This window comes from Bufo gargarizans, chromosome 9 (genome assembly GCF_014858855.1).
Source record: "Bufo gargarizans isolate SCDJY-AF-19 chromosome 9, ASM1485885v1, whole genome shotgun sequence".
Classification (NCBI taxonomy): Eukaryota; Metazoa; Chordata; class Amphibia; order Anura; family Bufonidae; genus Bufo; species Bufo gargarizans.
The window spans coordinates 174337686-174352362 of NC_058088.1; the positions used below are offsets into that span (position 1 = coordinate 174337686).

At 47.1% G+C, this 14677-nt stretch overlaps 1 protein-coding gene across 1 annotated transcript in view; it reads right to left on the reverse strand.

Annotated features, from left to right (window-relative positions):
* The window catches only part of NIBAN2 (niban apoptosis regulator 2), a 79299-nt gene extending 65015 nt beyond the window's left edge, over positions 1–14284 (reverse strand). The window contains exons 1-2 of the mRNA XM_044268832.1: positions 14193–14284; positions 12753–12839 (exon numbers count right to left, since the gene is read on the reverse strand). Of these exons, the coding sequence (XP_044124767.1) occupies positions 12753–12807 (55 nt within the window). The 5' untranslated portion in view covers positions 12808–12839; positions 14193–14284. The remainder of the gene's footprint in view (positions 1–12752; positions 12840–14192) is intronic.
* Between the last annotated feature and the right edge of the window lie 393 nt (positions 14285–14677).

The following is a 14677-nucleotide window of genomic DNA, read 5'->3' on the forward strand; positions in this document are numbered from 1 at the left end:
GCAACGTGTGGATGATATTTCTTGAAGCCTCAGTTCCCTTTGCTGGGACTGTACAACGCTGCAGGTCTGCCAACGACAAATCTGCAGAATTTTTGTCAAGTGTGGATATAGTCTAAAACAGGTTTTCCAGAATTCAGTCTGTAATCTATTGGGGTCTATCTTCCATGGGCCCCCACCAAAGGGCCACAGAGAGGGGCTGGACCCACACTGCTCATATCCCGATGGACAAATCCTGTAAATCAGTACTACCATCATACAACGGAGGACTGTCAACTGCAAAAACAGCGCTTCAGTGGCATCAATTGGCAGATGCATCCGAGGAAAGTGTAAAGAGCACTACTGTGAGAATCATCTCCAGAAGAATCAAATTCATCCTGCCACACAGAGGGTTTTAATTTTTTCTTGTACTAGGAACCATCTGTAAAACTTTTAAAAGCATCTGCTGGACTTTAACAGCAAACCACCAAATCTGGAGGCAATTTTCAGAACGTATAGCAAGTTAAAAAGGGGTTGCCTCATCCGCTACAGCCCCTGTCCATGTGCTCTGTCAGGGCATATGAACATCACAGCGCAGGAGTCAACCCCTTTCATGATCCTCTTCACAGCAGAATGTGCCCCTAGCCCAGGCCTCATGCACACTGCATTACAGGTATGTTTTGGGGCTTGGGAAGGGGGATGGTGGGACATGTACTGGTTTCTAGGTGCCAGGGAATGCGCCACAATCTGTCTTGGCCAGGTTGTTAAAGGGCATCTGTCAGCAGTTTTGCACCTATGAAATTGGCAGATTTTTTTGTATGTGCGCTTGGCAGCTGAAGACATCTGTGTTGGTCCCATGTTCATATGTGTCCGCATTGCTGAGAAAAATGATGTGTTAGGAGCAACGGGGGCGTTGCCATTACACCTAGAGGCATTGCTCTCTGCAACTGCTGTGACCTCTCCACTTCGATTAACAGGGCCAGGCAGTGTAAATGTGGTCACGCCTGCCAGGACTTGTCAAATCACAGTAAAGGGGGCGCGGCAGTTGCTGAGCCTCTAGGTGTAATGGTAACGCCTCCATTGCTCCTAGAGGCTCATTTACATATATAAAAAATACATTTTTCTCAGCATATGGACCAACACAGATGCCTCCAGCTGCCAAGTGCACATGTAACAGGTCAGCCAGTGTCATAGGTAGAAACTGCTGACAGATGCCCTTTAAAGAGGATCTGTCTCCTCTGCGGACACGTCTGTTTTAGGAGCTACTTGCATAATTCTGGAGCATCTTATTATGTATCCAGCTGCTGAATGGGAAATAAGCTGAATGCTCGCTCCAGGTGAAGAAAAACCTCTCTAGCCCTCTGCTAGGTCCCTCATGAAGAATACATATGGTGGTACAGTAGGGATAGTCTAAGGGGCAATGCACTGCCCCACAGGGTCTGTATATACAGCGATCACAGAGTAGGTCATGCATTGTACCGGCTTAAAGCACAATCTACAACGTTGCTTTCAATCAAAGGAAAATAAAAACATGAAAGGAAGAGGGCGATTAACTTGTCTCTTTTTTTCCGAGCTTGTGTCGTTACCATAGGAACAGCCGTAACAGTTTCATTACTAATTAACAAAGCAATGATGGGACATATGATACGAGCTGTATCAAATACTAGCAGCAAAAAAAAAAACTCACATTAACAAACGGTTCATGCTCGTTTTTTTTGTTTTTTTTCATAAAAAAATGTAATCCCCAAATTTCTACAGAAGAATGTTTATAACTGGGTCATTTATTAACCTGGTGTAAAGTAGAAAGGGCTTAGTTGCCCATTGCAACCAATCAGATGCCACCTATGGGAAACTAAGCCCGTTCTACTTTACACCGGTTTAATAAATGACCCCCTAAGTTTTCTGCCACTTTTTTTATTACTAAGTGGATGCAGGGCATATTTACAATAATTTATGCCACAAAACTGGCATAAATTATAATGAAGATCTCCTCCTAGCTCCTCCTAGGTGGAGCCGACTTCAGTTTCTGGCACTTGGACAGCAGAAGGCGCAACAGATTCATTTAAATGGGGGTATTCCCATCTGGACATTGATGGTATATCACTATTCAATTCCATCAATATCAGACAGGTGTGGGGCCCACCTCTGGGACCTGCACCTATTTCCAGAACTGGGCACCCGAAGTAAAGGGAGAGAAGCTGCGCATGCGCGGCCACCCTCCGTTCACCTGCACTGGGTCAGCTATTTCCAGCACTCCCATAGCGGTGAATAGAGGGCTGCCGTGCATGCACTGTGCTCTCTCTTTTACTTCAGGGGCCCCGTTTTAGAGATAGATATGGGACCCACACCTATCTGACACTGATGGCATATCCTAGCAATATGCTATCAATGTCCCTGACGGGAATACCCCTTTAATAAATTGGTCAGATCGTCCTCTGCCGGAGTTTGTACGAAGACTGGCTTGCTTGACAAACGCATGCATGCTGCAAATCCGACAGATCTAATCTGCATGTGTGTAGGGTTACATTATGGCACGTAGGCATTTTCAGTGAAATGGTTTAAAGGGGCTGGCAGGCATTTCAAAAGGGTTTCCCTAGGGGAAGGAAATAGCACTGATTGGATAGTGTAAGACTGTGCAGGGACATCCCCCCCCCAACTGGTAACACCCATCTGGACCATCATTGCAAACTGCCAGCAATTCATTCATAACTTCTAGCAGGAATAATAGAGAATGGCACAACAGTGTCATAAGAATAGATGCTCCAGAACTGATATTACATGAGGGATGCAAGTAGATACTAAGACAGACATGTCGGTGAGCTTCAGTATGATGGGACTAAACATCGCTATATGTAAATGTACAATGTGATAGGTGACTTTAGGTATGGAAATAATCGGACCCGTGGAAAGCTTTACAATCTTCTTATCACGCTAAGGCTGGGTTCAGACATGAGCGTCCTGACCTGAGCGCTGTGTATGCGCGATTCTCCGGCGTCTCACATACGCGGCTCCAGTAGTATGCGAACGCCCATTGTCGCGCGTTCCCGGAAGTCTATGTACGGGAACGCACGACAAGACGCCCCAAAGTCGCTCATGTACTTTTTTGAGCGTCGGGCGTTTTACAGCGCGATCGTACGCGCTGCAAAACGCCCAGGTGTGAACCATTCCCATAGGGAATCATTGGTTTCTCCTTGTTGAGCGTTTTACAGCGCGTAGGAACGCGCTGTAAACCGCTCAGGTCTGAACCCAGCCTTACTGCTATAGTTGTGGTATTAGGAGGAGGTAATAAAACGGTGACACACCAGTTCCGGGAATAGAAGGCTTTATTCTGCGATGATGGGAATGACTGATCTCCTGATTTCATCAGTCTGTGTAAACAGACGTTACTCCCTTCTCGAGAACAGCTTTTTTGCATAATATTTTACCCCAGGCAGAATTGCAAAAAATGACGCCCGACCAGCTGGAGAATCAGTGCCTTCCAAAAGCCTGTGACAAGTGACATTGCCGAGGACACTGCTCTGATTGGGCTTACATCTTAAAGGTAAAGGTGACCCGTTCAAAGAATGCCGGACAAACCTGGGGAACTGCCCCAACTATTTAAGGTGCCCCGACTCTCCCTGACGCCTGGTGAAGAAGGATTGGACATGTTAAAGAGGACCACTGACCTCACAACAGATAGATACATAAAAAGATGTTCCAGAATTATGCAAGTAGTTCCAGGGCATCTGTCAACAGTTTTGTCCCTATGACACTGGCTGACCTGTTACATGTGCGCTCGGCAGCTGAAGGCATCTGTGTTGGTCCCATGGTCATATGTGCCCGCATTGCTGAGAAAAATGATGTTTTATTATATGCAAATGAGCCTCTAGGAGCACCTAGAGGCTCTGCTCTCTCTGCAACTGCCACGCCCTCTGCACTTTGATTGACAGGACCGGGTGTGATGATGTTTACACTGCCTGATCCTGTCAAAGTGCAGATGCCTTCAGCTACCAAGTGCACATGTAACAGGGCGGCCAGGTTCATAGGTACAAATCTGCTGACAAATGCCCTTTAATAGAGTTTTCCGGCAGTACAATATTGATGGACTATCCTCAGGATAGGCCACCAACAGCTGATCTGCTGATTAGCTCACAGCAGTCCTGTGAGCTCTGTGGCCTTTACCTAGACCCACTGGTCACTACATAACGTTCAACGGTCACATGCCCTATTTGCAGCTCAGTGCCATTCAAATCAATGGGCCTGGGCTGCAATACCAATAACAGCCACTATACAATGTACGGCGCTGTGCTTGGTAACCTTTGAGGAGGCCGCAGTGTTCACAGGGGTGCCAGGAGTCGGATCCCCACTGATCAGATATTCATGCCCTATCCTGAGGACAGAAAACCCCTTTATTTATTTCGCACGGGAGCTAAGCCACCTCCATAGGAGTCTGGCAGCAGCTGATTTCCTCCTCCCAACTGAGAACACATACACACTCGCATGTATAAGGGGGTGGATGTCAGCAGGACAGGCCGACAGGGATCTTATTCATTAAAGTCAGGGGTCCTACCTGCGAATCCCCAGCCGCTGAGAAATCATAACTCCCATCATGCTGACAGCTTCATCAGCATACCTGAAGAATAACGGACGCCCCTAATCTGTAGTTTGGGGCTCCACTGTTGCTCTGTCTGGGTAATTAGGGCATCTGACAGGTATCTGCCTCTGTGACACATTCTTAGGCTTCATGCTCATAACCGCGTCCCTACTGTGGTCCGCAAACTACGGATCCACAAAATGCGGATACCTTCCCTGGGTATTGCACAATTTTCCCGCTCCCATCAATAGAAATGGCTATTCATGTCCGTGATACGGACAATAGGCATACAGATATGGACTGCACGCAGATGACATGCATGTCCTTTTTCTCTTTGTGGACCCATAGAAGAAACACGGATCAGATACAAATGCAAAATACGGTTGTGTGCATGAGCCCTTAGGCTAGGGCTACACGGCGACACTGGTCGCGGCCAGGATCGCCGAGTGTAGCAGTGATCTCATAGAAATACATGGGCTAGCCGCGGCAGTCACGGCTGGATTTATCGCGACTGCCAGGGTGATCCCATTTCTAGTCGGCAATCCTGGCCGCGCCCAGTGTCACCATGTAGCCCTAGCCTTAATGTGGGAACCTTTTACTTTCCTTCCAAATCTTAACGTTGCATAAACAGGTTTCCTTCTTTTAGTACGCAAGATGTAAATGTGATAATCCTAGACACCTACACAGGGGCCGAGGACTCTGCAGCTGCACAAACTCCTCAACTGACAAGTATTAAGGGGCAAAAGTGCTGGGGATGCCTAGACTTTACTTTAGTCTGCACACAGTCACCTCCCCCTCCCCATCCATACCCTGGAATTTCCGTCCCCTGCATCCTGCCCTAACCCATGGAAACGTCTGGCTCCTTCCCTCCCCTTCCCTCCTTACAAATCTCTCCCTGACTACGTGGTACTCTTCAATACTTCAACGAGCCCCATCTCTAATAGACACACACCCTGGGGTATATTCAGCTCCAAAATCTTGCAGTCATTTGTACAGCAGCGTAACATTGATTATCTTCGGCAGAAGATTTCTCTTTTTACGATTTTACGCCACGCTTGCCAGTTTTGGAAAGTGGGTGGAAATGCAGGCATCATTAGCTCTGTTAAAGGGGTTGTTTAGCTTTGGGGGCTGTTCTGCCAGACGTCCACCCCTCTCTGGACCTCCAGAGGGAAGCATATTTACCTGCTCCTTCAGAACCCCGCTGCCATTGCCTCACTCCAGTCCCAATCATAAAATCCCAGTTTGATGGGAGTCACGTGCAGCTGCAGCCAGTCATGGTGACATGTCCTCCATGTGTCATGCATAGGTGTTCAGTCACTGGCTGCAGCGGCACAAGTGACCCCCCCGTCCAATGGGAAGTTTATGAGCAGGGACAAGAATGCGCCAAAGGCAGCGGAGGACCCAAGAAGTCATAACCCAGCAGCGGAGAGTGGGTAAGTATGCTTCCCTCCGCGGGTCCAGCAAGGAGGCGGCTGGGGTCTGGCAGAAAGTGTCCCTCTTCCACCCCCAAAGCTGGACAACCCCTTTAAGGCTACTTTCACACTAGCGTTCGATCGGATCCGTTCTGAACGGATCCGATCATAATAATGCAGACGGAGGCTCCGTTCAGAACGGATCCGTCTGCATTATTTTGGCATATAAAAGCTAAGTGTGAAAATAGCCTCGGACGGATCCGTCCAGACTTTCAATGTAAAGTCAATGGGGGACGGATCCGCTTGAAGATTGAGCCATATTGTGGCATCTTCAAACGGATCCGTCCCCATTGACTTACATTGTAAGTCTGGACGGATCCGCACGCCTCCGCACGGCCAGGCGGACACCCGAACGCTGCAAGCAGCGTTCAGCTGTCCGCCTGTCCGTGCGGAGGCGAGCGGAGCGGAGGCTGAACGCCGCCAGACTGATGCAGTCTGAGCGGATCCGCATCCATTCAGACTGCATCAGGGCTGGACGGAAGCGTTCGGGTCCGCTCGTGAGCCCCTTCAAACGGAGCTCACGAGCGGACCGACGAACGCTAGTGTGAAAGTAGCCTAATAAGGTGTATACCTGATTTCTCAAGAGGAAAATGGCAAAAAAAAGGTCACAATCGCACTCCAGTAAGGGGGTGGAGTAAAAACTGGAATGATATCTTTCGATAAAAAAAATAAAAAATAAAAATCATAAAATCTTTTTTTTTTAGAGAGGTTCCAAGTTTAAAAATAATGTACGATGCTTGTTAAAACTGGCGTAAATTATGGCAGCGCAAAAACGGACTTAAAAAATTCCCCCTTGTGAAAAATCTCACCGTGATTGTGGATAATATACAACCATACTATACCCAGTAGATATGTCAAAGGTTGTCATTTGTAAGGGGTCCGGGTGCGGAGACCCTCGGTGATCGCTAAAACAAAGAGATGGGGAGCTGAGTTTCCTCGCAGCTGAAGACGGGCTCGTAGACTTTGAAGTGCGCCAGTCGTCAGCAACGAGGAAAGACCGCTCTCTATGTGATCGCTTGTCTAAGCACTAGGACACCCCCCCCCCCCCCCCCCCCCAAAACCTTTGCTAGGTCCCTATGACATATGAAAAGTTTTTGAAAGTACAAGTACGTTTTGAATGAAAAAGTCATTCCTCGTGATGGTCAATTATAAGGTTTCCAGTCTTGCAAGGAAATTGTAATAAATGATTACACATATATATATCACTCTTTCCCTGGGTCCTAGACTACTCCAGAAGAAGCATAACCAGACTTCAACTGTGAAGGCATGCTGGGAAACATAGTTCAGCACGAGCCGGATACACAACTTGTACTGCATTAGGTAAATAAGAATAAAGACGGGTGATCTCACGAAACCTGATGAAAGACAGGACTTGTATACATGTAACCTCTTTGATCAAACCTGCTGAGAACGATCTTCAATGCACATTCCCAGAATCCACTGCCCACCACTAACGCGAGCATGAGAACATAAAGGTCGGCTTTTGATCAGCCATGTGTATGAAAGCAGAATTTTCGGTATAGCATATTTCCCTTCTCACCTGCCGCAGACAGGATCTTTATGTTGTTTTTTATGCTGCTACGCTATCGTGCTGATAAAAGGTACAAAGCATCATTAGAAAAACAAGTAAGCAGACTCCCATTGTGGTCATGGGCCAATCGGTTAAAAAAAAATATATATATGTTTAAAGAAACACAAATAGCGCGTTTGACCCAATCACGGCAATACCTGAGATTTTTAGGTTCCATGTGCATGGTATTAAGTGCAGAAAGTTCACAGCATAATACAGAAATATACAGAGATTTCAAAATCTCATCTACATGGGGTGGAAATTTTCCACATGAGAATTGACAGGCGGTCTGGATTTGTGCAGATTTTCGGCACAGATTTAGGGTCCATTCACACGTCCTGTTTTTTTTCATCCTGAAAAACGGTCCGTTTTTTGCGGATCCGTTGTTCCTGAAAATGTTTCCGTATGTCATCCGTTTTTTGCGGATCCGCAAAAAAACTGAAACATGTATACATTTCAATAATTAAATAAAGTTGTTTGGATTTCTTTGAAAAAATTTTTTAAAAAAAAATAAAAATAAAAATTTGTTATGTGTTTCCAGGAACGGAATCCGCAAAAAACGGATGACATACGGAATGACATCCGAATGTCATCCGTTTTTTGCGGATCCATTGACTTTGTATTGTACCAGGATCCGATTTTTCAGGACAAGAATAGGACATGTTTTATATTTAAACGGACATGCGGAACGGAACAACGGAAACGGACAGCACACATTGTGCTGTCCGATTTTTTCCAGGACCCATTGAAAATGAATGGGTCCAGATCTGGTCCTGATCTGTTCCTGAAAAAACGGAACAGATCAGGAAAGAAAAAACGGACGTGTGAATGGACCCTTACCCTTTGTGATACAAAAGGTTCAGATCTGGGGCAAATCCACAAGGAGCACTTGCAGATTTTGGTGCAGATCTGGTGCGGAAACTGAGAGAAATCTGCACGAAAATCGACATGAACTACACTGCTGTGTACATGTAGCCTTAAAGGGGTTACCCAGGATGACCTATCCTCGGGATAGATCATCAATGTCAGATTGGTGGGGGTCCCACACCGTCTTTTCACAGCAACCAAGCACAGCGCCGTAAAAAAAAAAATTACGGTTTTCACAGGCTTAGGAAAACTGCATAAAAAAAGACTTGTGTAACTACTCTAATGTGAAAGTACCCTTAAAGTCTACCTTTTATAGTGTTTTTGTTTTCCGGTATTGAGTTCCATCACAGGAGCTCAATACCGGAAATAAAACTGATCAGTTTTATCCTAATGCATCCGTGCAGGATTCATCAGTTCAGTCCCTCTTACGTTTTTTAGAAGGAGAAAATACCGCAGCATGCTGCAGTTTTATCTCCGGCTAAAAATACTAATCACTTGCCGGAATGCCGGATCCGGCACAAATTTACATTAAAGTGTATTAGTGCCGGATCCGGCATTAAGTGTATTCCGGCATGCGAAGACCTTTAAAAATGCAAAAAAATAATAATACTAGATCCAGTTTTCTGGATGACACCGGAGAGACGGATCCGGTATTGCAATGCATTTGTCATACGGATTCGCATTCGGATCAGTCTGACAAATGCCATCCGTTTGTGTCTGGATTGCTGGATCCGGCAGGCAGTTCCGGCGACAGAACTGCCTGCCAGAATCCTCTGCCACAAGTGTGAATGTGCTGTCTGCATTTTGCCCCAATTTTGATAAACTGAGGCAAACATTCTCAAAATCACATTGGATTGTCTACAGTTCTGCCAGATACCACAGCAACGAAATGTCACAACACTGCTCTATGTGAAAACACCCATATAGAGCAAACGTATGACAGGAGAGACCGTGCATAGACTGTGTCTCTTGTATTGGCTCGGGTTCACACACCTTAGTTGTCTTGCTAAAACCATACAAAATTAGGCCTCATGCACACGACGGGTCTGATTTCTGCTCTACGAAAAATTCATACATTCCCATCAATAGAAAGAGCTTTTCACATCTGCAGATACGGACAAGAACAGGACCTGCTGAAAACCGCGGCGAATCAGCGCTCAAACCGCCTCACGTTTTCAATAGGAGGCTGCGCCGCAGTTCATGTGGCTGAGTATTTTTTCCCGTGCAGTTTTTTGGACTGCGGCAAAAATGTACACATCCATTCTTGGCGCAGTAACCGCACAGACGCCTCAGAAAGCTGCAGGGGGAGCCTGCTCATCGTTTGACGCCATTCAATTCAAACTGAGTTTCGGGACCGCACCTGAAAACCCACGGCAGAAACCGCAGTGGTTTGTGCCGTGGAAGACGCAGAATTTTTTTGGACTCAAAAGCTATCAGGTCAGGGATGCTCAACCTGCTACCCTCCAGCTGTTGGAAAACTACAATTCCTAGCATGCCCTAATAGCTTTAGGCCAGAAATCAGCAACCTCCAGCACGCCAGCTGTGGTGAAACTACGACTCCCAGCATGCAAACTTACTTGGCTGTTCTCGGTACTCCCATAGAAGTGAATGGGGCACGCTGGGAGTTGAAGTTTCCCCACAGCTGGAGGGCCGCAGGTTGGGCATCGCTGCGTCATATGAACTTACCCTTCCACTGGACACAGCGCTATTCTGGGAATCAGAAATATACCAACGCAAGTGTGAACAGGGCCTCAGAGACATTTACTATGCATACCTCATTCATCGGCTGTAAGACAAATATACCCTTCTAGCGGTGCGTATAGATGTAGGGGTCATTTTTAATTTGAGGCAGCTCCTCCTCAGGTAATATGAATGACATATACATGGGTACTTCCGACCAGCACTAGCTCTGCTATAACTTCTAAGCGCTCACCTACTCCTTTCCTGAAATGGTTACATTCGTCATGAAATATTCCCTGTAGGCGGATGACACACAGCCATCAAAACCTCTCCGCTTGTAATAGGTTCCCACGTGGGAAATGGCACCAAGTAATTACGACACATAATCCTCCCATCCCAAGATTTGTTTCAAAGTCTCCAAGAACGCTCGTGCCCCTCAGTTCACAGGACGAGCCTTGTTCTCCGATGTCAGGCCTCGTTACACCGCCACCAGCCTCGCCATTATTCCACTCAGTCATACAAAGCACTTATGGCTTGGGGAGGAAAACCAGCAGCAAAATGACCTGCACTGACATTCTTACCGCCATACAGTGTACGGTGTGGCGTATGCCAAACTAAAATTCTGCACATTTATGCCACGTCCTGGATGGGCGATGGATAACGTCTCTGTACAACTCTGCATGCAAGGAGCTGCGTGCGCAAGCTCTTACCCAGAAAACAACCAGTCATTCTTGGTTGAAAGACCATAAAGCCTCATTCACACGTCAGTGTTCCACGGACGTGTGCGGTACGTGTTCTCCACGGACAGCACACGTCTCTATTTATTTTAATGTGTGTATTCACACATCAGTTGTTTACCACGGTCCGTGGGTCCATGTTTTTAGCACAGATGCATGCTCTATTTTATCAGTGTTCATGGATCCATCACGCCCATTATAGTCTATGGCTCTGTTTTGCATCCGTGATTCATGGATCATTAGGAAGAGATGTTTTGAAAATTATTTTTAAGCAGTGCAGGGTCAGTGAAACACTGATGGCACACGGACAGCAAAAAAATGGACACATGGACCCTTCACAGATGCATCACTGACCATTTTTTCACGGATTTAAGCATAGACACAGACATGTGAATGAGGCTTAAGGCTATGGCTACACGACAACATGTGTCGCGTGACATATAGCGTACAGCTACACTGCAACATGTATCGTGCAACTTATTTTGTAATGCTAGTCTATGTGTCGCAGTATGTCACATTACAAAATATGTTGCGCGACATATGTCGTCGTGTAGCCCTAGCCTAAGGCCGCTTTTACACGTCAGTGAATCGCATAGTGTGCTGTCCATGGTCCCCTTACCCACTGACTTTAGGGCTCATGCACACAAACGTATTTTATTTACGCAGACCGTATGCGGAACCATTCATTTAAATGGGCCCGGGAAAATAACGGAAGTTACTCCATGTGCATTCCGTTTCCGTATGTCCGTGCCGCAAACAGATAGAACATCTCCTATTATTGTCCGCATTATGGACAAGGATAGTACTGCTCTATTAGGGGCCAGCTGTTCCGTTTCACAAAATATGGAATGCACATGGACGTCATCCGTATTTTTGGTGGATCCATTTTTTGCAGACCGCAAAATACATACAGTCGTGTGCATGAGCCCTTAATGTGCGTTTTAACACATTGGTGATTGTCCATGGACCGTGGTGACACCACAGAAACAGATCCCTCATGCACATTATAGTCTATGGGTCAGTGAAAACCGTGGACACAACCTGGATAGCATCCGGGTTCTATCAGTGATTTTCACGGACCACTGGTAGGAGATGAGCTGGAAACTAATTTTCAGCCTAGCCTCATGCACAAGACCCTATTTTGTATCTGCGTCCGATCTGCATTTTTTGGGGATTGCACACAATTCCATTCATTTCTATGGGTGCACAAAACAAATTTTTTTTTTTTAAAAAGGACAGCGCAAAGTACAGATATGGTCCATGTGCTGTCTGCATTTTGCGGATTCATTGACTTCATTGGGTCCATGGTCCTCATTTTGGGGGGCGGACATACGGATGTGAAAAGCACACAGATGATCCCAGTACTTTCTGCATCTGTAATAAGGTACCGTAATTGGCCGCAAAATGTGAAGCACCAACCCAATGGTCCACCAAAAATGTGAACGGTATCCGTATTCTGCAGAACGTAAAAAATACATAGGGTCATGTGCAGGAGGCCTAATGGACATTTCCATGCTGGACACATCCAATTGGATGCTTACTTGAGGTTACCCGAGGTGAGGGTTGACAACACCTTTAAATCCCTCATTTTTTTACATAAAGCAAATCAGCTGGAAAGCTTTGTGCCACAAAATCAAGGAAAAGCTTTCGCATACATAGAGACACCTGCTCTTCTGAAGACGTTCAGCTAATGAATCTCTGAAGACAGCCAGCACCCACTCATTCCCTAAGGAAAGATGTTCTTACAAGACAGCACTACTTCCCACAAGGAACCCATGCAAAGCAGGAAAGAGTTGTGCAAGAGTCTGGTGAGACGCAGGGAGGCATCCTCCTCCCCTTTCCATGCTGGCATGGCTACCCTCTTCAGAGTTACCTACCTGTAATGTACTGGCGTCTTCCTTCATCCAGGTGACTTGATATTACATCCCCCATGGCCTACTACCGGTGATCACCGCAGGTCCTGCCTAGGAGAGACAAGCTGAGATTTAGAGGAGGCACCAGTGCTGAGATCAGAGGGTGTGCGGAGAGGTGGGATTAGCAGAGGACGGTGGTGAGAAGTGGGTGTGAATTGGAGAGAAGAGCGAGTTGTCATGGCACTGAAGATGAAAAGATGGCAAGGGGAAAGCGAATCGGAGATTATCAGGGAAATAAACAGCAAGGCGGCGATGCAGAAGACAGGCGTTAGAGAGTTAAATATATCACATGGGCAAATACAGAGGAATTAGTGATAACCGGAGCCATCCTATCTGCTATGAGCGAGCCAGGGGCCACTACTGGTTCCCTGGTCCCATCCCTTGGGAGCTAGAGGTTCAGATGGTTGCGGGAGGCTCGCCCAAGCTGATGACCGCTCCAGACATGGCACCCTTCTCTGTCCAGTACTTCTATACAGGAATACATCAGGAGAACGGCACTCAGGCCATGCCAGACAGACGGGCGCACCGCTAGTGCGGTTTATGCTTATCTTCTGTGCAGATTTTGCCGCATTTCTGCACATTAGCCGCAGATTTCATCATCTATATTGCAAAGTGTAAAACCTGCACTGAAAATCCGTACATGCGAATCATTTCCGTTGTTCTGAAATTGCTGAATTTTCTGCGACTGGAAATCAGGCACCCTTACAGGAGCAGAACGTGGACGTGGCGGATCCATCGTCGATGCCTGACTCCATTGTTTTCAATGGTGTCCATCATTTTCTAAATAGCTGCGCTATCGTGACGGCCTTTTATTAAAACATTTTTAAAGCTGAATCCACGAAGGAGGCACCAATGCCGAGGGGAACGCCCCCTATATCCCCTGCATACTACATGTGCTAGGTTAGTTTTGCAATATGCAAGTAGTAAAAAAAATCATAATTAACCCCCTACTAGCCAAACGTAGGCACAGAAATAATAAACCTAGGTGGAGATCTAGCGCTGGGATGGCGAGGGCCGAGCGTGCAATTCACAGGGTTAACGTGAGCTAGCATGGCCTGAAATTGGGAGTCAGGGGGGAGACGGGTCTGGCTGCCTCCCAGAGACAGGCTGAGAGCAGTATGTGTCTGACCTCCACACCCAGGCTGTCTCATTCATTGTCTGACTCTTTCCTGGGCTCCGTACGCACAGTCTTTACATCACGCAGTCCGTACAGGGACAATGCCCGACTCTTCCCCGTCCACAAAGCCATTAGACTGGAGGTAAATCACAGACACTGGACGCAACTCTGTACAGTCCCACGCCCGGTATACTGTGTGCTGCTGCCATCATACCCACTGTCTAGAACACCTCCACCATAGCGTCCTTGTATCCCCCCCCCATCAGTAAGTAGCCTGCAGTACCTACCTAGCACGGGGAGCCTGTCTCTCTGGCTGCCTCTCGCAGTGCACTGTGACACACCCAGCAGTCTCTCTCCTCTCGCCCCCTGGCTGCCTCCTCCCTGTGCCGACACTCCTTCAGTCCTTCTCCCCTCCCTGTTCCTCACCACAAACCCTTCTGAAACTTTTTCGGTTCTCCCAGGCTGCCCCTACACGCTGACATTATGTGACATTTTGCAGCACTTTATGGTCTTTGTCTGTGAACCATAGAGACAGCTGCTACGGGGCCCCATGAGAAAAGGGGGCTCCACGCATCCCCTTTGGTATTGTCTATGTGAACCCGCAGAGGACTCCCCCTCCGACATTACCACCATACAAGCCAGGCAAATGCTTGGGGCCCTGAGATGTACGGCCTGTGGGGCTGGTTCAGTTGCAGGGGCCTCTTCCCAGCTGTAGGACAGGAGCAGAAGTGCTGGGGCTGCACTGCTAATGAAAGTGGGGATTAGCCATGTG